The sequence below is a fragment of the Tachyglossus aculeatus genome, chromosome 18 (assembly GCF_015852505.1).
Source record: "Tachyglossus aculeatus isolate mTacAcu1 chromosome 18, mTacAcu1.pri, whole genome shotgun sequence".
Classification (NCBI taxonomy): domain Eukaryota; kingdom Metazoa; phylum Chordata; class Mammalia; order Monotremata; family Tachyglossidae; genus Tachyglossus; species Tachyglossus aculeatus.
The window spans coordinates 37,808,160-37,830,680 of NC_052083.1; the positions used below are offsets into that span (position 1 = coordinate 37,808,160).

At 56.1% G+C, this 22,521-nt stretch overlaps 2 protein-coding genes across 2 annotated transcripts in view; one reads left to right on the plus strand and one right to left on the minus strand.

Moving 5' to 3' along the window:
• The first annotated feature begins 4 nt into the window (after positions 1-4).
• TOE1 (target of EGR1, exonuclease) lies at positions 5-13,321 on the plus strand. Its single transcript, XM_038760649.1, has 8 exons — positions 5-87; positions 4,821-4,954; positions 5,050-5,090; positions 8,215-8,311; positions 8,448-8,606; positions 10,908-11,167; positions 11,955-12,132; positions 12,229-13,321. The coding sequence occupies exons 1-8, from the start codon at positions 36-38 to the stop codon at positions 12,916-12,918; spliced, it is 1,611 nt and encodes a 536-aa protein (XP_038616577.1). The 5' UTR covers positions 5-35; the 3' UTR covers positions 12,919-13,321.
• Positions 13,006-22,521, minus strand: part of TESK2 (testis associated actin remodelling kinase 2) — an 81,408-nt gene continuing 71,892 nt past the window's right edge. Inside the window, 10 exon segments of the mRNA XM_038760139.1 lie at positions 13,006-13,128; positions 13,305-13,401; positions 13,849-14,189; positions 14,309-14,812; positions 14,814-15,160; positions 15,480-15,612; positions 15,892-15,978; positions 16,421-16,504; positions 17,002-17,086; positions 17,662-17,744. Coding sequence (XP_038616067.1) covers positions 13,006-13,128; positions 13,305-13,401; positions 13,849-14,189; positions 14,309-14,812; positions 14,814-15,160; positions 15,480-15,612; positions 15,892-15,978; positions 16,421-16,504; positions 17,002-17,086; positions 17,662-17,744 — 1,884 coding nt within the window.

Consider the following 22,521-nt stretch of genomic DNA (forward strand, 5'->3'; position numbering starts at 1 on the left):
GGGAAAAGCCCCCGCGGGGGCCGCCGGGAAGTGTCATGGCGGCGGGCAGTGACGAGGGCGCCTCCGCCGCTCCGTTGGCCACCGGCTGTGAGTGACTCCCTTAAAGCCGCCGGGACCGGCCCGGACCGGCCGGAGGACGGGAAGGGCTCGCTGGGCCGCCTGCAGGCGGGCGCTGGGACGACAACTCCCGGCGTGCACCGCGGCCCGGCGGCCCCCCCCCCCCTCCGGGAGCGCGGCATGCTGGGAGTTGTAGTCCCGTGGGCGGCCTGCTGGAATTCATTCATTCATTCATTTATTCATTCGTATTGATTGAGCGCTCACTGTGTGCAGAGCACTGGGCTGAGCGCTTGGGAAGTCCAAGTTGGCGACATAGAATCATAATAGTGGTAGCTGCTGAGCGCCTACTATGTGCTAAGCGCTGGGGAGGTTACAAGGGGGGGGGGATCACAGTCTTCATCCCCATTTGACAGAGGAGGGGACTGAGGCCCAGAGACGTGAAGTAATAATGCTAATGATGGTATTTGTTAAGCTTACTATGTGCTAAGCGCTGGGGAGGTTCCAAGGTGATGAGGTGGGCCCACGGGGGGCTCACACAATTTTAAACCTCAGGTCCAGTCATTCATTCAATCATCATAATAATAATAATAGTAATGAGGGCACTTATGAAGCGTATACTATATGCTAAGCGCTGTTCTAAGCGCTGGGGAGGTTCCAAGGTGATGAGGTTGTCCCACGGGGGGCTCACAGTCTTCATCCCCATTTGACAGAGGAGGGAACTGAGGCCCAGAGACGTGAAGTAATAATGCTAATGATGGCATTTGTTAAGCTTAGCTTACTATGTGCTAAGCGCTGGGGAGGTTCCAAGGTGATGAGGTGGGCCCACGGGGGGCTCACAATCTTCATCCCCATTTGACCGATGAGGGAACTGAGGCCCAGAGAAGGGAAGTAATAATACTAATGATGGTATTTGTTAAGCGCTTACTATGTACTAAGCGCTGGGGAGGTTCCAAGGTGATGAGGTGGTCCCACGGGGGGCTCACACAATTTTAAACCTCAGGCCCAGTCATTTACTCAATCATCATCATAATAATAATGAGGGCATTTGTGAAGCGTTTACTATATGCTAAGTGCTGTTCTAAGCGCTGGGGAGGTTCCAAGGTGACGAGGTTGTCCCACGGGGCATTCACAGTCTTCATCCCCATTTGACCGATGAGGGAACTGAGGCCCAGAGACGTGAAGTAATAATACTAATGATGGTATTTGTTAAGCTTAGCTTACTAGGTGCTAAGCGCTGGGGAGGTTACAAGGGGGGCTCACAGTCTTCATCCCCATTTGACTGATGAGGGAACTGAGGCCCAGAGACGTGAAGTAATAATACCAATGATGGTATTTGTTAAGCGCTTACTACGTGCTAAGCGCTGGGGAGGTTACAAGGTGATGAGGTGGGCCCACGGGGCGCTCACACAATTTTAAACTTCAGGCCCAGTCATTCATTCAATCATAATAATAATAATAATAATAATAAGGGCATTTGTGAAGCGTCTACTATGTGCTAAGCGCTGGGGAGGTTCCAAGGTGATGAGGTGGTCCCACGGGGGGCTCACAGTCTTCATCCCCATTTGACCGATGAGGGAACTGAGGCCCAGAGACATGAAGTAGTAATAATAATAATGATGGTATTTGTTAAGCGCTTACTATGTGCTAAGCACTGGGGAGGTTACAAGGGGGGCTCACAGTCATCATCCCCATTTGACAGAGGAGGGAACTGAGGCCCAGAGACGTGAAGTAATAATGGTAATGATGGCATTTGGTAAGCTTAGCTTACTATGTGCTAAGCGCTAGGGAGGTTCCAAGGTGATGAGGTGGTCCCATGGGGGGCTCACACAATTTTAAACTTCAGGCCCAGTCATTCATTCAATAATAATCATAATGAGGGCATTTGTGAAGCGTCTACTATATGCTAAGCGCTGGGGAATTTCCAAGGTGATCATGTTGTCCCACAGGGCGCTCACAGTCTTCATCCCCATTTACCAGATGAGGGAACTGAGGCCCAGAGACGTGAAGTAATAATACTAATGATGGCATTTGTTAAGCTTAGCTTACTAGGTGCTAAGCGCTGGGGAGGTTCCAAGGTGATGAGGTGGTCCCACGGGGGGCTCACAGTCTTCATCCCCATTTGACCGATGAGGGAACTGAGGCCCAGAGAAGTGAAGTAATAATACTAATGATGGTATTTGTTAAGCGCTTACTATGTACTAAGCGCTGGGGAGGTTCCAAGGTGATGAGGTGGGCCCACGGGGGGCTCACAGTCTTCATCCCCATTTGACCGATGAGGGAACTGAGGCCCAGAGAAGTGAAGTAATAATACTAATGATGGCATTTGTTAAGCTTAGCTTACTAGGTGCTAAGCGCTGGGGAGGTTACAAGGGGGGCTCACAGTCTTCATCCCCATTTGACTGATGAGGGAACTGAGGCCCAGAGACGTGAAGTAATAATACTAATGATGGTATTTGTTAAGCGCTTACTATATGCTAAGCGCTGGGGAGGTTACAAGGTGATGAGGTTGTCCCACTGGGGGCTCACACAATTTTAAACCTCAGCCCAGTCATTCATTCAGTAATAATAATAATAATAATAATAATAATGAGGGCATTTGTGAAGCGTTTAGTATATGCTAAGCGCTGGGGAGGTTCCAAGGTGATGAGGTTGCCCCACGGGGGGCTCACAGTCTTCATCCCCATTTGACCGATGAGGGAACTGAGGCCCAGAGATGTGAAGTAATAATACTAATGATGGCATTTGTTAAGCTTAGCTTACTATGTGCTAAGCGCTGGGGAGGTTCCAAGGTGATGAGGTGGGCCCACGGGGGGCTCACACAATTTTAAACCTCAGGCCCAGTCATTCATTCAGTCATAATAATAATTATAATAAGGGCATTTGTGAAGCATTTCCTATGTGCCAAGCGCTGTTCTAAGCGCTGGGGAGGTTACAAGGTGATCAGGTTGTCCCACGGTGGGGCTCACAGTCTTCATCCCCATTTTACAGATGAGGGAACTGAGGCCCAGAGAAGTGAAGTGACTTGCCCAAAGTCACACAGCTGACAATTGGCGGAGCAGGGATTTGAACCCATGACCTCTGTACTGCAAAGCTCGGGCGCTTTCCATTGAGCCACGCTGCTTTACTATGTGTCAAGCACTGTTCTAAGCGCTGGGTCGGGGGGATAACAAGGTCTACTGCATCAGCCTTCTCTTTGATCTCCCATCCTCGTGTCTCTCCCCACTTCAATCCATACTTCATGCTGCTGCCCGGATCATCTTTGTCCAGAAACGCTCTGGGCATATCACTCCCCTCCTCAAAGCTCTCCAGTGGCTACCAATCAATCTGCGCATCAGGCAGAAACTCCTCACCCTGGGCTTCAAGGCTGTCCATCCATCCCCTCGCCCCCTCCTACCTCACCTCCCTTCTCTCCTTCTCCAGCCCAGCCCGCACCCTCCGCTCCTCCGCCGCTAATCTCCTCACCGGGCCTCGTTCTCGCCCGTCCCGCCATCGACCCCCGGCCCACATCCTCCCCCGGGCCTGGAATGCCCCCAATCCCTCTGCCCATCTGCCAAGCTAGCTCTCTTCCTCCCTTCAAGGCCCTGCTGAGAGCTCACCTCCTCCAGGAGGCCTTCCCAGACTGAGCCCCTTCCTTCCTCTCCCCCTCGTCCCCCTGTCCACCCCCCCATCTTACCTCCTTCCCTTCCCCACAGCACCTGTATGTATGTATATATGGTTGTACATATTTTTTTTACTCTATTTTATTTGTACATATCTATTCTATTTATTTTATTTTGTTAGTATGTTTGGTTTTGTTCTCTGTCTCCCCCTTCTAGACTGTGAGACCACTGTTGGGTAGGGACCATCTCTATATGTTGCCAGCTTGTACTTCCCAAGCGCTTAGTCCAGTGCTCTGCACACAGTAAGCGCTCAATAAATATGATTGATTGATTGATTGATTGATGCATCCCCGTTTTCCAGAGGAGGGAACTGAGGCCCGGAGAAGTGAAGCAGCTTGCCCAGGATCACACAGCAGACGAGTGAGCTTTTAGACTGTGAGCCGTTCTAGACTGTGAGCCCACTGTTGGGTAGGGACCGTCTCTAGATGTTGCCAACTTGGACTTCCCAAGCGCTTAGTCCAGTGCTCTGCATCATCATCATCATCATCAATCATATTTATTGAGCGCTTACTATGTGCAGAGCACTGTACTAAGCGCTTGGGAAGTACAGATTGGCAACATATAGAGACGGTCCCTACCCAACAGTGGGCTCACAGTCTAAAAGGGGGAGACAGAGAACAAAACCAAACATACTAACAAAATAAAATAAATAGAATAGATATGTACAAATAAATAAATAAATAGAGTAAAAAATATGTACAAACATATATACATATATACAGGTGCTGTGGGGAAGGGAAGGAGATCTTTTAGACTGTGAGCCCACTGTTGGGTAGGGACTGTCTCTATGTGTTGCCAATTTGTACTTCCCAAGTGCTTAGTACAGTGCTCTGCACATAGTAAGCGCTCAATAAATACGATTGATTGATTGATTGAGGTAAGATGGGGGGATGGAGAGGGGGACGAGGGGGAGAGGAAGGAAGGGGCTCAGTCTGGGAAGGCACACAGTAAGCGCTCAATAACTACGATTGATGATGATGATGAGTGGTGGCGGCGGCGGGATTAGAACGCACGACCTGCGGCTCCCAAGCCCGGGCTCTTTCCACCGGGCCACACTGCTTCGTAGGATGGACTAAACGCCTGCCTCTGCCCCCTCCTTCCTAGGCAGCAGCATGGACAGCGAGGAGTCACCCACCTGCCGGGTGCCCGTGGTGGACGTGCAGAGCGACAACTTCAAGGAGCTGTGGCCCTCCATCCTCCTGGCCATCAAGACGGCCTCCTTCGTGGCCGTGGACACGGTGAGGGGGAAGCCGGGCTGTCCCCCGGGGGCCGGGGCGGTCACCCTGCTCCCCGGCCGGACCCCTCACCGTATTTCTTCTCCTCTCGCCCGCAGGAGCTGAGTGGGCTTGGGGAGAGGAAGAGTTTGCTGAACCAGTGAGTCATTCATTCAGTCGCATTTATTCATTCATTCAGTCGTATTGATTGAGCGCTTACTGTGTGCAGAGCACTGTACGAAGTGCTGGGGAAGTCCAGGTTGGCAACATCTAGAGACGGTCCCTACCCGACAGTGGGCTCCCAGTCTAGAAGGGAAAACAAAACATGTTAACAAAATGAAATAAATAGAATAAATATGTACAAATAAAAGAGAGTAATAGATATGTACAAACATATATACATATGCGTATGTGTACACAGTCATTCATTCAGTCGTATTTATTGAGCGCTTACTGTGTGCAGAGCACTGGACTAAGCGCTTGGGAAGTCCAGGTTGGCAACATCTAGAGACGGTCCTTACCCGACAGCGGGCTCCCAGGCTAGAAGGGGGAGACGGACAACAAAATAAAACATAGTAACCAAATAAAATAAATAGAATATGTACAAATGAAAGAGTAATAAATATGTACAAACATATGTATATGCGTATGTATACATATTCATTCAATCGTATTTATTGAGCGCTTACTGTGTGCAGAGCACTGTACTAAGCGCTTGGGAAGTCCAAGGTGAGGTAACAGGCACAGAGAGGCCAAGTGGCTTGCCCCAGGTCACGCAGCAGTAATGATGATGGTGGCATTTATTAAGCACTTACTATGTGTGAAGCACTGTTCTAAGCGCTGGGGAGGTTCCCAGGTGATCAGGTTGTCCCACGGGGGGCTCCCAGTGTTCATCCCCATTTGCCAGATGAGGGAACTGAGGCCCAGAGAAGTGAATTGACTTACCCAAGGTCACACAGCTGACAGTTGGCGGAGCCGGGATTTGAACCCATGACCTCTGACTTCAAAGCCCGGGCTCTTTCCACTCAGTAAGCGCTTGGTGATGATGAAGAGGAGTTGGGAGCCCCAGGATAATAATAATAATAATAATAATAATAATAATAATAATAATAATGGCATTTATTAAGTGCTTACTATGGACAAAGCACTGTTCTAAGTGCTGGGGAGGTTACCAAGTGATCAGGTTGTCCCACGAGGGGCTCACAGTCTTCATCCCCATTTTCCAGATGAGGGAACTGAGGCCCAGAGAAGTGAAGTGGCTTGCCCAAGGTCCCAGAGCTGACAGTTGGCGGAGCCGGGATTTGACCCCAAAGCCCGGGCTCTTTCCACTCAGTAAGCGCTTCATTCATTCATTCAGTTGTATTTATTGAGCGCTTACTGTGTGCAGAGCACTCTACCTTTGTGTGTGTGTGTGTGTGTGTGTGTGTGTCTGCATATACAGGTTCTGTATTCTGTATGTATGTATATGATACATCCATATACCTATATGTATCACCTGTATATATGTTAGTACATATTTATTACTCTTTATTTTACTTGTACATATTCTATTTATTTTATTTTATATGTTTTGTTTTGTTGTCTGTCTTTCCCCTTCTAGCCTGTGAGCCCACTAGGGACCGTCTCTAGATGTTGCCAACTTGTACTTCCCAAGCGCTTAGTACAGTGCTCTGCACATAGCGTTCAATAAATACGATTGATGATGATATTCTATTTATTTTATTTTATATGTTTTGTTTTGTTGTCTGTCTTTCCCCTTCTAGCCTGTGAGACCACTAGGGGCCGTCTCTATATGTTGCCAACTTGGACTTCCCAAGCGCTTAGTACAGTGCTCTGCACACAGTAAGCGCTCAATAAATACGATTGATGATGATGATGATGATATTCTATTTATTTTATTTTATATGTTTTGTTTTGTTGTCTGTCTTTCCCCTTCTAGCCTGTGAGCCCACTAGGGGCCGTCTCTTGATGTTGCCAACTTGGACTTCCCAAGTGCTTAGTACAGTGCTCTGCACATAGTAAGTGCTCAATAAATGCAATGGAATGAATGACTAAGCGCTTGGGAAGTCCAGGTTGGCTTGATGATGATGATGATGATGAAGAGGGGTTGGGAGCCCCAGGATCATCATCATCATCAGTCGTATTTATTGAGTGCTTACTATGTGCAGAGCACTGGACTAAGCGCTTGGGAAGTACAAGTTGGCAACATATAGAGACAGTCATCATCAATCGTATTTATTGAGCGCTTACTATGTGCAGAGCACTGGACTAAGCGCTTGGGAAGTACAAGTTGGCAACATATAGAGACAGTCATCATCAATCGTATTTATTGAGTGCTTACTATGTGCAGAGCACTGTACTAAGCGCTTGGGAAGTACAAATTGGCAACATATAGAGACAGTCATCATCAATCGTATTTATTGAGCGCTTACTATGTGCAGAGCACTGGACTAAGCGCTTGGGAAGTACAAGTTGGCAACATATAGAGACAGTCATCATCAATCGTATTTATTGAGCGCTTACTATGTGCAGAGCACTGGACTAAGCGCTTGGGAAGTACAAGTTGGCAACATATAGAGACAGTCATCATCAATCGTATTTATTGAGTGCTTACTATGTGCAGAGCACTGTACTAAGCGCTTGGGAAGTACAAATTGGCAACATATAGAGACAGTCATCATCAATCGTATTTATTGAGCGCTTACTATGTGCAGAGCACTGTACTAAGCGCTTGGGAAGTACAAATTGGCAACATATAGAGACAGTCATCATCAATTGTATTTATTGAGTGCTTACTATGTGCAGAGCACTGTACTAAGCGCTTGGGAAGTACAAATCGGCAACATCTAGGGACAGTCCCTACCCAACAGTGGGTTCACAGTCTAAAAGGGGGAGACAGAGAACAAAACCAAACATACTAACAAAATAAAATAAATAGAATAGATATGTACAAGTAAAATAAATAGAGTAATAACATGTTTACAGTGATTTATTGAGCGCTTACAATGTGCAGAGCACTGTACTAAGCGCTTGGGAAGTACAGATTGGCAACATATGCAGTCCCTACCCAACAGTGGGCTCACAGTCTAGAAGGGGGAGACAGAGAACAAAACCAAACATACTAACAAAATAAAATAAATGGAATTTATATGTACAAGTAAAATAAATAAATAAATAAATAGAGCAATAAATATGTAGAAACATATATACAGGATGGTTCCCAGGCCCCCTCCGTGGCGTGGGGTGAGCCTTTTGGCCCCCGCCAACCGCCCTGTGCCCCGCAGGTGCATCGAAGAGCGCTACAAAGCCGTCTGCCGGGCCGCCCGCTCCCGCTCCATCCTCTCCCTGGGCCTCGCCTGCTTCAAGCAGTTGCCGGACAAGGTTGGTCCCCCCGTCCGGTCCCGTCCCCGTCCCCCGTCGCCCGTGGCCGCGGGCGGGAGCGGGCCCTGGACCAGGGCCCGGCCCCGCCGCCCCCTCCCCTCCCCTCCCCTCCCCTCCCCTGTCCTCTCCCCCTCAGGGGGAGCACAGCTACCTGGCCCAGGTGTTCAACCTGACCCTGCTGTGCGCCGAGGAGTACGTCATCGAACCCCAGTCCGTGCGCTTCCTGGTCCAGCACGGCTTCGACTTCAACCGCCAGTACTCGCGGGGGATTCCCTACCACAAGGGCAACGACAAGGTCTGAGGGGCGGCCCTCCCGCTCGACCCTTTCCCCCGCCCTTCCCGGGGCCTCCGGATGATAATAATAATGGTGGAGAAGCAGCGTGGCTCAGTGGAAAGAGGGGCGTCCCTCCCGCTCGCCCCTTTCCCCCGCCCTTCCCGGGGCCTCTGGATGATAATAATTAGAGGCCCACGTCCTCCCCCGGGCCTGGAATGCCCCCAATCCCTCTGCCCCTCCGCCAAGCTCGCTCTCTTTCTCCCTTCAAGGCCCTGCTGAGAGCTCACCTCCTCCAGGAGGCCTTCCCACACTGAGCCCCTTCCTTCCTCTCCCCCTCATCCCCCTCTCCATCCCCCCCATCTTACCTCCTTCCCTTCCCCACAGCACCTGTATATATGTATATATGGTTGTACATATTTTTTTTACTCTATTTTATTTGTACATATCTATTCTATTTATTTTATTTTGTTAGTATGTTTGGTTTTGTTCTCTGTCTCCCCCTTTTAGACTGTGAGCCCACTGTTGGGTAAGGACTGTCTCTGTATGTTGCCAATTTGTACTTCCCAAGCGCTTAGTACAGTGCTCTGCACACAGTAAGCGCTCAATAAATACGATTGATTGATAGAGTAATAAATCGGTACAAACATATATACGTATATACAGGTGCTCTGGGGAAGGGAAGACTTTTAGACTGTGAGCCCACTGTTGGGTAGGGACTGTCTCTATATGTTGCCAATTTGTACTTCCCAAGCGCTTAGTACAGTGCTCTGCACATAGTAAGCGCTCAATAAATACGATTGATGATGATGATGGTAGAGAAGCAGCGTGGCTCAGCGGAAAGAGCCCGGGCTTTGGAGTCGGAGGTCGTGGGTTCGAATCCCGGCTCCACCGCGAGTCTGCTTCACTTCTCCGAGCCTCAGTTCCCTCATCTGTAAAAATGGGGGTGAAGACTGGGAGCCCCCCGTGGGACAACTTGATCACATTGTATCCCCCCCAGTGCTTAGAACAGTGCTTTGCACATAGTAAGCACTTAACAAATGCCATCATTATTATTATTATTATTATTATTATTATTTGTTAAGCACTTACTATGCGCACTGGGGGGGATACAAGGTGATCAAGGTTGTCCCTCGGGGGGCTCACGGCCTTCATCCCCATTTGACAGATGAGGGAACTGAGGCCCGGAGAAGAGAAGTGACTTAATAATAATAATGATAATGGCATTTATTAAGCGCTGGAGAGGTTACAAGGCAGGTTGTCCCACTGGGAGGTCACAGTCTTAATCTCCGTTTTACAGATGAGGTCACTGAGGCCCAGAGAAGTGAAGTGACTTGCCCAAAGTCACCCAGCTGACAAGTAGCCGAGCCGGGATTTGAACCCATGACCTCGGACTCCCAAGCCCGGGCTCTTTCCACGGAGCCACGCTGCTTCTCATCTTGGGTCCGCCAAGCAGCCGGAGGAGGATGGCGCTGGATCCCCGAGGCCGGAGGGGGAAACGGGGGTTGAGACTTTCCCGTCCAGACGAGGTCTCGTGGGAGAGGAGGAGCAGACGGTTTGGGAAGGGCAGAGAGAAGTGAGGAGAAGCACCGGAAAGAGCCCGGGCTTGGGAGTCCGAGGTCATGGGTTCAAATCCCGGCTCCGCCACTTGTCAACTGGGTGACTTTGGGCATTCATTCATTCAATCAATCGTATTTATCGAGCACCTACTGTGTGCAGAGCACTGTGAGCCCACCCTTCTAGACTGTGAGCCCACTGTTGGGTAGGGACCGTCTCTATATGTTGCCAACGTGTACTTCCCAAGCACTTAGTCCAGTGCTCTGCACACAGTAAGCGCTCAATAAATATGATTGATTGATTGATTACTAAGCGCTTGAGAAGTCCAAATGGGCAACACGTAGAGAGGGTCCCTCCCCGACAACGGGCTCACAGTCTAGAAGGGGGAAGACGGACAACAATCATTCATTCAATCGTATTTACTGGGCAAGTCACTTCAATCAATCAGTCAGTCGTGTTTATTGAGCGCTTACTGTGTGCAGAGCACTGTACTAAGCGCTTGGGAAGTACAAATTGGCAACATACAGAGGCGGTCTAAAAGGGGCCCACTTCTCTGGGCCTCAGTCGCCTCATCTGTAAAATGGGGATAAAGACTGGGAGCCCCCCGTGGGACAAGCCGATCACCTTGTATCCCCCCCAGCGCTTAGAGCACAAAGTAAGGGCTGAACAAATGCCGTCATTATTATTATTAGTAGTAGTAAGCGGGCAGGCCTGGCTTCCGCCCCCTCGCCCGGGTGGCCTTTGAGCCCCTCCCGTGCCGCCCCCCAGGGCGACGAGAGCCAGACCCAGTCGGTGCGGACGCTGTTCCTGGAGCTGATCCGGGCCCGCCGCCCCCTGGTCCTGCACAACGGGCTCATCGACCTGGCGTTCCTCTACCAGAGCTTCTACGCCCACCTGCCCGAGGCGCTGGCCACCTTCACCGCCGACCTCTCCGAGATGTTCCCCGCCGGCGTCTACGACACCAAGTACGCGGCCGAGTTCCACGCCCGCTTCGTGGCCTCCTACCTGGAGTATGCCTTCCGCAAGTGGTGAGCGGGCACCGGCTTCGGGGGTGGGAAACGGGCGGGGGGCTGGTGGGCATGAGTGCCCAACGGCGGACCGTTCACCTGGGAAAATCCCACTGGGAAAGGAGACCTCTGCCCGCAGGGAGCTTCCCCCAGGGAAGGAGGCGGACGTTAAAAGTATTTCCAAATAGGGTAACGGGGATAAATAGCGCATAACTCATTTGACACCTCCACCCGGGCACGGCGGAAGCGTGTATCCTATAAGGTGGGGGAGAGGTGGGTGCGATCTAGCGAGACGGCTTGTTCGGGAAGGTGGGATCTCAGGGGTTTGGGGACCGGGGTGCGGATGTTCTCCCCGTCCTAGACTGTGAGCCCGTTGTCGGGTAGGGACCGTCTCTAGATGTTGCCAACTTGGACTTCCCAAGCGCTTAGTCCAGTGCTCTGCACACAGTAAGCGCGCAATCAATCAATCAATCAATCGTATTTATTGAGCGCTTACTATGTGCAGAGTACTGTACTAAGCGCTTGGGAAGTACAAATTGGCAACACATAGAAACAGTCCCTACCCAACAGTGGGCTCACAGTCTAACAGGGGGAGACAGAGAACAAAACCAAACATACTAACAAAATAAAATACGATTGAATGGATGTGGGAAGGAGGACAGGAGGGAGATGAGGGAGGTACGGCTAAGCCCGAGGGGAAGGGAAGGAGAGTGAACGGGGAACGGCGGCCGACGAGAGCAGAGACGGGGAGGGAGTCCGGCCCTCGCTGACTTTCCTCCCCTTCCCGCCTTCCCCCGGCCGTTCGCAGTGAGCGGGAGAATGGGAAGCGGCGGGCGGCCCAAGACCCCCACGTGGCCCTGGAGTTCTGCAGGTACCCGGCCAGCATGAGCCCGCACCTCGACTACCGCTGCTGCGGCTCCCCGGACCCCCCGAGCCCCGACCCTCCCGGAGCCGGCCCCTCGGCCGCCGTCTGCGAGACTTTCTCGGTGAGGCGCCTCCCCCAGCCCGGGGGGCCGGGGTTGCCTTCGGCCCCGGAGCGGCCCGGCGCCCTGACCTCCTCTTTCCTCCCCGCGCCCCCTCAGGCCTACGGCTGGTGCCCCCACGGGCTGCAGTGCTCTCACTCCCACGACGTCGACCTCATCATCGACGCCGACGAGGCTGCCGCGGAGGACAAGCGCCGGCGGAGGCGGCGGCGGGGCGGGAAACGCCGCAAGGAGCCCGCGGACGAGGCCGAGGCCGGGGCCGAGCGGGCCGGAGCGGAGGCGCCCGAGGGGGCCGAGGACGGGCCGCCCCACAAGCAGACCTGCGGCCAGGGGCCGGGGGAGGACGGGGCCCGGGCCGCCCCCGCCGCCGGCGAGACGGGACCGCGGGAGGGGGTCAACGGCGTGGGGCCCAGCCAGGGGCCCAACGGGGAGGAGGCGATGGAGACGGGGCCGGGCCCGGCCGAGCCGGCGGGGGAGGAGAAGGGCAGCGGTCCCAGCCCCGGGCCGGGCGGGGGGCCGACGCCGGTGGCCCCCGGCCAGCTGGGCCGGCGGGCGGGGGGCGGGCTCCACCGGGCCGGCTTCGACGCCTTCATGACCGGCTACGTGCTGGCTTACATGGGCCTGGCCGGGGACTCGCCCCTGCCCAGCTCTGGGCCCTGGCTGCCGGACTGCCATAACAAGGTGTACTTGAGCGGGAAGGCTATGCCCCTCACCGTGGCCAAGAGCCTCTTCTCCCGCTCCTCCAAGGCCCACAGCCAGAAGATGAAGCTGGCCTGGGGTGGCAGCTAGCCGGCAGGCTCGGGGGACTGCTCCGGGCCAGGGGCCGGCTCCCACGCCGTCCCCCTTTCCCGGCCTCCTCCCCTTCCTTCAGGTCTCTCAGCCGCCCCGCGGCCGGGGGCCGGGCGGCTCCCGTTCCTCGGAGCCCATCCTTCGGCCGGGCCCGGCCTCCGCTCCCCGTCGTGGCGGCCGACGATCGGGGCGAGGGTCAGAGCACCCTTTCTGCGGGGAGAAGAGCCACCACGATCCCCTTCCGCCGGCGGCCGGCTCCCGCGGGAAATCACGCGGACCAGCGCCTGCTACTTTGTTATCATCGTTATTTGGTTTGTTTTTTTTTTAATCTGAAAACAAGTTGGGAAAGGCTTTACAAAAACAGTCGACCAAGAAACACAAATTACGAAAATATCGAACCGGCTTCGTCTTTGGTTATTTCTTATTGCGGTTCCAATGGACGAGGCGTCCACCTTCGTACCCCAACAGCCGGGGCGGGGGGGTCTGTCGGCACGAGAACGGGAAATACTTTCTCTCCACATTCACAAAGAGACGCAGAATCAGAAAAGTCACTGGCAGTGTTCGCTGACCCCGCCGCTGGCCTCGCCTCCCCCCCCTAATTATAATTCGGCTATTTACAGATGGCAAAATATTAAGACTCCTTCATAAATACGAAAATAGACGGCATCTGACAGTTCTCTAAACGTACTAAACAGCTCCCCGCCCCTTGCATAGAAATGTAGTGACATAGTCAGACAAGAGCAGTTAAGTGCAAACAGGAATTATTCAAGTGTCTTTAGTCTTACTGGCAAGAAGGGCCGGGTCTGTGCCCGCGGGTCAGTAGCCCAGCGTTGGCGCCCGGCCCAGGTTGCCACCTCAGCCCCCGCGGTAGCTCGCGCCCAACCCACCCCCTGAGGTGAAACGACGAGCCCTGTTGTTGGGGAGGGACACCCCCCCCGGGTGGACTCGGGGACCAGGTAAGAGCGGGTCCTCGGGCGGGGAGGGGGCTGGCTCTCCGTGGTCCGCTCCACCGGGCGACCGGCCCAGACGGGGAGGGGGAGCCCACGGTCCCGCCGGCCTCCGCGCCGAAGGGGAGCGGCCCCCCCGCCCTCCCCGAGCCTGCCGGGAACCCGGTCCGGGCTGCTGGTTGTGAGGCCGAAGAAAGAATGAGGGCTGGGCCCCGTCCCGGTGGCAGAGGAGGGGGCAGGCGGCGGGGTGCCCGTCGGCGCCCACGACCCCGTCGGGGAGAGGGAAGAAGAGGGGATCTGCAGACGCAGACCTAGGCCGGCTAGCTGCCCGGCCCCCTGGGACCCCGGGCTGGGGAGGGGGCTATTCCTCTGGGCCTCGATGACCCCGCCTGCGCTGGACTAGGCCCAGCTCACGGTACCGTCGCCCCGCCTGCTCAGCCGGCCCGGTCCCCCGTCGGGGGGCCGGGACCCCCTCCCGGCCCGGCCCCGCGGCTGAGCGGCTGGGGCGGGCCGGGGGCCGCGGGCCCGAGAGCCCTCTGCCTCGCCTCTTCCACCTCCATGTCCTCGGCGCCGGCCGCCGGGGCCCCGAGGACCGGGCCTCCCCGCGGGCCCGGGGCCCCGGGAGCCTGGGGGCCGGGCCCGAAGCCGTTCTCCTCCTGAGGGCTCAGGGGAGCGGAGCAATCCATGGCCTCCTGGTCTGGCGAGGCGGGGCGCGGGCTGGGCGGGGTGCGAGGGGCAGGGCGCGAGGCCCGGAAAGGCGGGATGGCCATCACTCCGTACTTGAGGCCGCTCAGCAGCCTGAGGCGCCCGTCGGCCCCCGCGGGCGGGGAGTCCTCCCGCGGGCCCGGGAAGGACGGAAGCTCCCGGCGGAGGAACTCGGGCGAGCCGGGCAGGGAGCGCCAGCGGCGGAGCGGCGGGGCCGGGGGCTCCAGCCCGTCGGGCGGGGGGGCGCAGCTGAAGCCGGCTTCCGCTCCCCAGGCAGGCCCCGAGCCCCGGGGCGTCTAGGTCGAACACCAGGGAGATGACCGATTTGCTGGGCGCGTCGAAGAACTTGATCTTGCCGCCCTTGAGGTCCTCTCGGGCGCTGAAGGGGTTCACCTTGGGGCCGGTGCCCGCCCCCCGCTGGGGCGTGTAGTAGGGGTCCTGCACGCTGATCTTGCGGGGCGGCTTGCGGGAGAAGATGTCCGACTGGCTGCGGGACAGCCAGATGTTCCGCCGGGGCCGGGGAGACTTCGGGGGGATCTTGTCGTCCAGCGAGCTCAGCCGCTTCACCGCCGGACTTTTCTCCAGCAGCCCTGCGGGGGTGGCCCGCACGCTGGCTCCTGCCCTCCGGGGTCGGCCCCCGCCGCGCCAGGCGAGGGGAAAGGAAGAGCCCATCCCGGGTCCCGAGACCCCCTCCTCCCCACTCACTCTAGGGAGCGTTCGAGCCCCCCGGAAAAGGCGCCGGGCGAGTGGAGGGAGCGGGCCCGGGCCCAGGGTTCCTTCAACTCCGAGGGGCAGCCGGCGCGGCGCTCAGACAGAGGCCGGCAGGCTCATCAGAGATGGGCCGGGAGTCCTCTGGACTCCAATTCGAACCCTCTCCCCTCCCCTCCCCACCTCCTGCCGGTCACCCACCTTTAGCCAGGGAGCCGGGCTTTCTCTCGGGGCTCTTTCTGTCCTGCGCCAGTTCCTCCTCTCGGAGGCGGTTCAGAATCGCCTCCAGGGTCTTCACGATGTCGGCGAAGGACGGCCGCAGCTTTGGGTCCATCTGCAACGCCCCCCCCGCCCCCCAACCGCCGGGGCGGTCAGCCTGGACCGGCGGCCGCGCCGCCGCTCCCCCTGCCCCTTTCCGCCCACGGGAGCTCAACGGGGCCCAGTCTAGCCTCGGACCTGCAGCGGAAGGCTTCCCCCGCGGAGGGAGGACCAACGAAGCCCTCCGAAGCCCTTGGCTCCGCCGAGTCGGCCGGCTGGGGGTACCCTGGAGCTCGGGCACGGTCTGCCATCACCCGGGCTGGGCGTGAGGCGGTGGACGGTGTGGGGCACTCACATTGCAACAGTTGAAGGTGAGCTGCAGGAAGTCGGGGGGACAGTCTCCCACCATGTGCTGAAAGGCATCGTAGTCCAACCCGAAGTTCTGGGAAAAGAAAGACGGAGTCGGGAGGGGCGGGGAGAGGGCCAGGCCGTGACCACCCTACCCTGGGCCCACTTCCCCTCTGAGGGAGGCCCATCCTGAACCTCACTGGTAAGAATGTGCAGTGGGGTGGGAGAGCAGGACGGTAGGAGCTCCCAGGACCCTGATCCGATTTGAGGCTGGCTGGGGCCTGGGAAAAGCTAAAGAAGAGGTTTGCCCTCCGCCCGCTGCCCTCTCCCCGGCTGGTCCAGGAATCCACCAGGGCAGCCTGGACAGCATCATGTGGCTAAAGGTCATTCGGCCCCAGGGCTCCAGCCTCTGTGGATGGACCTGGGGTTGGGAGTCGGAGGAGAGGCAGGCCGTGCGGCCCCCAGTTGGTGCCACCCACTTCTCGGGGGAACCCCACCAGGGCCGGGCCCCCCGACGGGCCCCCGGCCCCGCTCACCTCTGTGCGCGGGAGGTAGTCGGGGTCGGCTTGGATCCGGGCGATTATCTCACAGAGGATGATGCCGTAGGAGAACACGTCTGCCTGAGAGGAGAAACGGCCCCCCCCAAGAGCCGGATCAGGACACGGACCCCCTTCACGCCCAAGGGACGGGAAGCAACACTGTCACTGGGGCTTCTGGGTCCGAATGCTTATGCTCGGGAAGAAGGGGGCCGGGCCACCAGGCGTGGAGAGCCTGAACGGACCCGGGGCTGCTGCAGGGAAGGCAATCAGTCAGTCGTATCTACTGAGCCCTTACTGTGTGCACAGCCTCGCGCTAAGCACTGTACTACGGGAGGGCGTGGGAGCCCCATGAGCAAAGACCGCTTTTTCAGGCTCTAGAGAGGGGAGGAGGCCTCGGGAGCCGTACGGGAGGGAGAGGGGAAATCCCCGCTCATTGCTCTCGCTTTAACGAGGCCGGCAGAGCTGAGGGGAAGAGAAGCGGCCAGCCGGCCCCTGCCCACAACCCACGGCGACAGCGATGAGAGCCATGGTGGGGAAGGGGCGGCAGGCGGGGAGGGCGGTGGGGATCCAAAGCACACCTTTTCGTTGTAAGGCTCGTCTCGGAGAACCTCCGGGGCCATCCAGAACGGCGAGCCGACCACGGACAGCTTCTCGCTGCCTTCGCTGCCAAGGGAGAATCCTCCGTCAGCTGCCCTGGCCCAGGGCCCCGCTTACCAGTGGGGGCCGTGCCCTGCCCCGGGGCACGGGATCCAGGGCTTCCTTTGGGAGTACCTGGCAGCTTGGTGGGAGGGGTCGTCTAGATGCGTACCCGCCCCCCGACCCCACTCCGGGTGGATGGACCACCTTAACTCGGGCAAGGGAAACGTGGGCGTCGGCATGTTCTGCGGGCACCGAGAACCCGGGCCCTGAGGAAGGGGACCCGACCGAGTCAAACACCCATGGCAACAGCCCTCTTACCCTCATCCGGCCTGTGGACGCCCCGGAATGCTCTTTAGCCCGGACGGCCCAGGGGACACAGGGCTCTGACGGATCTGCTTTCCCGGCCCCCACCCAGCCGGGCGGGAGAAGCCAGAACCCGAGACCCCCCAGCTAGGTGACACGGACACTCAGAGCCCGGGCCCCGAGGCAGGGCTTTCTAGCACCACCCGAGAGCCGAGGCCGCCCTGCCTTCGCGTTTCAGAGGTTGCCACGGTGGTAGGGCCCGCCCCGGCGCCCCGGGAGACCGGCACTTCACCCACCTGTAATCGGGGATCTTCTCTGCCAAGCCAAAGTCTCCCACGATGACGGAGTAGCTGTTATCTTCGCTTTTTATTAAGCAGTTCTGGAATTCCACAAGGAAGACAACACACCTCATGCGCCTGGAACCTGAGCCTCGGTGGGGGTCTGAGTGTGCACGTGTGCACACAACTGCGTGCACGCACGTGGGCAGGTGTCAAGGACCCCACCTCGAACTGTGGGTTGTCCGAACTGCAGCCGGCTTTGTGCCAGTCTGACAAGCAGCCGCTTCCCCGGCCTAGACCAGCCCCGCCAGGTAGTGTTCCCGAGAGGTAGGAGAGCTGAGCCCAAATGGGGTAGGAGTGTCGAGCCAGCTTGGCCCTCCCAGCACTTTAGTGCCACCCACCCTGAGCTGATGCCACAGGCCAGAGAGGAGAAGGAGGAAGAGGAGGAGGAGGAGCAGAAGGAATAGAAGGGAAGAGGAGGCTTTGGTTGAGGTGGATTCCCATCAGAGAAAATGCCGCCACCCAATCTGTAGGGTGCTTTCTGCCCGGGCGCACTTCTCAAATCTTAAGCTATCACTGCATATGATGGGGTTCCTTGGGTTTTGTTTCTTTTTATGGTATTTGCTAAGACCTTACCATGTGCCAGGCACCGTACAAAGCGCTGGGGTAATAATAATGATGGCATTTATTAAGCGCTTACTATGTGCACAGCACTGTTCGAAGCGCTGGGGAGGTTACAGGGTGATCAGATGTCCCACGTGGGGCTCACAGTCTTAATCCCCCTTTTACAGATGAGGGAACTGAGGCGCAGAGAAGTCAAGTGACTTGCCCAAAGTCACACAGCTGACAATTGGTGGAGCCGGGGTTTGAACCCATGACCTCTGACTCCAAAGCCCGTGCTCTTTTCCACTGAGCCAGTTTGGACACAGTCCACATATAATAATAATAATAATGATAATGATAATAATAATAATGGCATTTGTTAAGTGCTTACTATGTGCAGAGCAGTGTTCTAAGCGCTGGGGAGGTTACAAGGTGATCAGATGTCCCACGTGGGGCTCACAGTCTTAATCCCCATTTTACAGATGAGGTAACTGAGGCACAGAGAAGTCAAGTGACTTGCCCAAAGTCACACAGCTGACAATTGGTGGAGCCGGGGTTTGAACCCATGACCTCTGACTCCAAAGCCCGGGCTCTTTTCCACTGAGCCAGTATGGACACAGTCCACATCCCGCATGGGGCTCACGGTCGTCACCCCCATTTTACAGATGAGGATACTGAGGCACAGAGAAATTAAGGGGCTTGCCCAAGGCCACCCAGTTTTGAACAGGACTCCAGATCCGGGCTGGAAGTTGGCTACGGGCCTTCGCTCCAATCAATCAATCAATCGTATTTATTGAGTGCTTACTATGTGCAGAGCACTGTACTAAGCGCTTGGGAAGTACAAATTGGCATCACATAGAGACAGTCCCTACCCAACAGTGGGCTCACAGTCTAAAAGGGGGAGACAGAGAACAGAACCAAACATACCAACAAAATAAAATAAGTAGGATAGAAATGTACAAGTAAAATAAATAAATAAATAAATAGAGTAATAAATATGTACAACCATATATACATATATACAGGTGCTGTGGGGAAGGGAAGGAGGTAAGACAGGGGGATGGAGAGGGGGACGAGGGGGAGAGGAAAGAAGGGGCTCAGTCTGGGAAGGCCTCCTGGAGGAGGGGTGTCCTCTCAGCCCGGGTGGGTGTCACCAGGGGAACGGGGTCAATGGAGCCTGGGCCCTCGGGCTCTAAGACCAGCTGCTCTCCCTAGGGGATGCTAGTTTGTCGCCTGTCGGTCTCCGCCATTAAACTGTAAGCTCTTTGAAGGGAGCAGAACAGCCAAGGGAGGGGAGACCAATCAGAGGAATCGTCAGGGAGCTCATTCCGCGGCTGCAGAGGGGTTTGCCTCCGACAGAGCTGTCCTGCCCTCCAGCAGGCTCCACACCCCGCCCGTCTGAGGGCCGCCCTGCCCCGGAAACCCAGCGTTCGGGGGGTTTTCTGCGGAGACACCGGGCCCTGGCAGAGATGGGCCACGCGACGCGATGCCAGGGCCTAATCCCGAAGGGTGACTGTAACCGTTTGTGCACACAGATGTGTGCAGGCACAATGGGCCTCTTGTGCGGGACCCCAGCTCCGTATGTGCTGCTCCGTCCCCCCACACTCCTAGCTCTTCCTTCCCTAGACAAGTAGGAAAACGGAGCCCTGGCCCTGGAGGACTAGGTCCAGTTCCCGGTGTTTGTTTCTCTATGGAGGCAGCTCCTCTGGGCCCCTGGTCCGGGAAAAACCTCTCCGTCCACTCCAACTGGCCTGGGAGACCTGTCTTCTAGGGCCATGTGGGTGGTCTACCGTGACAGCAAGGCTCTTGGAAAAAACAAGAGGTACAAATGTCACCAGCGTCTCAGCCCCACTCCTCCTCAGAAACACCACCCTCTCTTTCCATGACCGTCTTCGACAGGCGGGAGGGTCGTGACAGAGCGGAGAACGAGCCCTCCTGTCAAACCCCGGTTCAGGAGCAGGGTGAGAAAGCGCGGTATAGCTGACTGAGGTTTCTTCTTCTGCGGAAACTGATATTTTTAAAGACACTCTGTCACCCCACTTCCTCCCTCTCGAATCCCTCCCCCCGTCTCCCCGCCACCTCGGCCCTTGTGGGAAACGAAGGCCTAACTAGACTGGGCAGCTGAACCCAGTCTCTGCCCCCCGGCCTTGAGCGCAGGAATCCGGACACCGGGGCCAGGCCCGGCTTCTTTCCCTTCACATCCGCTTCCTCCTTCTATCCATCTTGAACTCGCACCCACTCAAGGGTGAAATCGAGGTCCACGAAGGCAGAGCGACTGAGGGAACGGAGCCGGTCTGGGCGGCGGACTCATGAACCGGGAAGAAGTCACGTCTGATCTGGCTGCCCACCTGCAGGATTTTCACAATCATCCCGGGGCCGTCGGACGTTTGTGGGGTTGGATATATACGATCCATCCACGTAAATCCATTCTGATGTTCCCCGCTACTGCGCTTCCTTCCTGGCTTTGTCTGGTCAAGTCTTAACTCTCTCCCTCTGCGGTAAAAGGGGCCTGCGCTTTGTCTCTGGAGAGGTGGAAGGGGCCACCCACGGCTGAGGAGGAGTAGAGGGAAAACAGGTGATTCCAGATCTCCCTAGGTGATCCTCTAGCAAGCTGCCCCTGGAGGGAAAATATCCTTGGGCCCCAAGGTTGGCCGACTAACTGCTCGACTGCCCAACTGCGGCAGTCAACCAGACTGTGCCCACTTAGGCTCATCACCTCAACGATCTCCTCATTCCTCTTGGTAGGGAATGGCGGACTTCCTTGCTCGGGCTAGCCCAAGTCGGAAGGCCGGAAATTGGGCGGGGAGGTTGGAGAGTGGGGCTGGCCCAACCCGGCCAACCCCTCTTTTTCCTTCCAGTAACTTTTCCTTTTGGTGCTCCAAGCCAAGCAGGAGTCTAACGATGGTGCTTGGGACCAAGACTCTCCTAGGTGCAAACGTACAGTGCTCTGTGCACAGTAAGCGCTCCAAAAATACCACCGATGGACTGCCGTGGAGGACCCAAACCCCTTCATTCTTTTTGCCAGCTGTTGCCCCAGTGACTAAAATGCAGCCTCCCTCCCCCACGATGCCAGCTGTGTTTTCTCAGGGGCGATTTACAATACCTAATGGTGCCAGCCCCAGGGAGGTGACAGGACAGGGCCCTGGAAGGGTCCCCCGCCGGGTGGATGGCAAAACGCTGAGGGCAGCGGGAAGGTGACTTTTCCCCTGACAACCCGGTGGAATTTGCTGATCTTCAACATATCAATTCAAGCTTGGCATTTTCTCTAATTACGGTGCATGTCCCTACAGCCGGCACCACCGCCTAATCCTCCTCCGTGGCCCTCTCTCCGCTCGCTGCCCAGCTAGGGCCGTTTTCCCCGATCAGATCTGGAGTTGGGAGCCGAGGAAGGAGTGAACGGCTCTCCCCGGGAGGCCCCCTTCGACCTCGGCAATGTTGGGGCGTAACTGGGGACTAGCAATTTGGCGAAGGCCAGGGCCAACAGTCCAACAATCCTCTCACTCGTGGTCTAAATGAAAATACAGCCTGTGGGACTTGGCATTTCAGCGCCCCAGATTAGTGGATTTCCCTCACAGCCAACGTTTGATTTTTTTTTTTTAATAGGGGCTGTTGCTTTCTACGGTACTCTCCCAAGCATTTAATATAATGCTCTGCACACCTGTAAGCCCTCCATAAATACGACTAACACCACCACAAATCACTTTGTATGGGATGAAAAGGACGGCCAAGTCCAGCCGAATCCACAGGGAAGACAGGGCAGGCCGGCAGAAGCTGAACAGCATAAACGTGAGGTTTACATCTCACACTGTTGGGCAGGGACTGTCTCTATATGTTGCCAACCTGTACTTCCCAAGTGCTTAGTACAGTGCTCTGCACACAGTAAGTGCTCAATAAATACGATTGATGATGATGATGATCTCACAAAACCTAAGCCTGAATAACAGAGAGCACCCCACGATCGGAGCTCTGCCCGAAACCCTCTTCCCTCACAAAGGTCCCTGACCCTGGCTATCGCCTCTTAGTCCAAATCCTCTCAGTGTCGAGAGCCCCGAGGTCATAAGCTTCTCCCGGGAAGGGTGACGAGCTTCCGGAATCCAACTAGGCAGAGGAATTCGGGAAGGGTGACGGGCTTCCGGACTCCACCTAGGTGGAGGAATTCAAAGTCTTCCCCGGGCCACTGTGTCATTTTGTGAGCCACGCTTTTACGCGGCCGCACGGCTCGGAGGTAACGTCCCCAAAGCTTTACCACAACTCTAAGCTGCAAACAAATGCTAG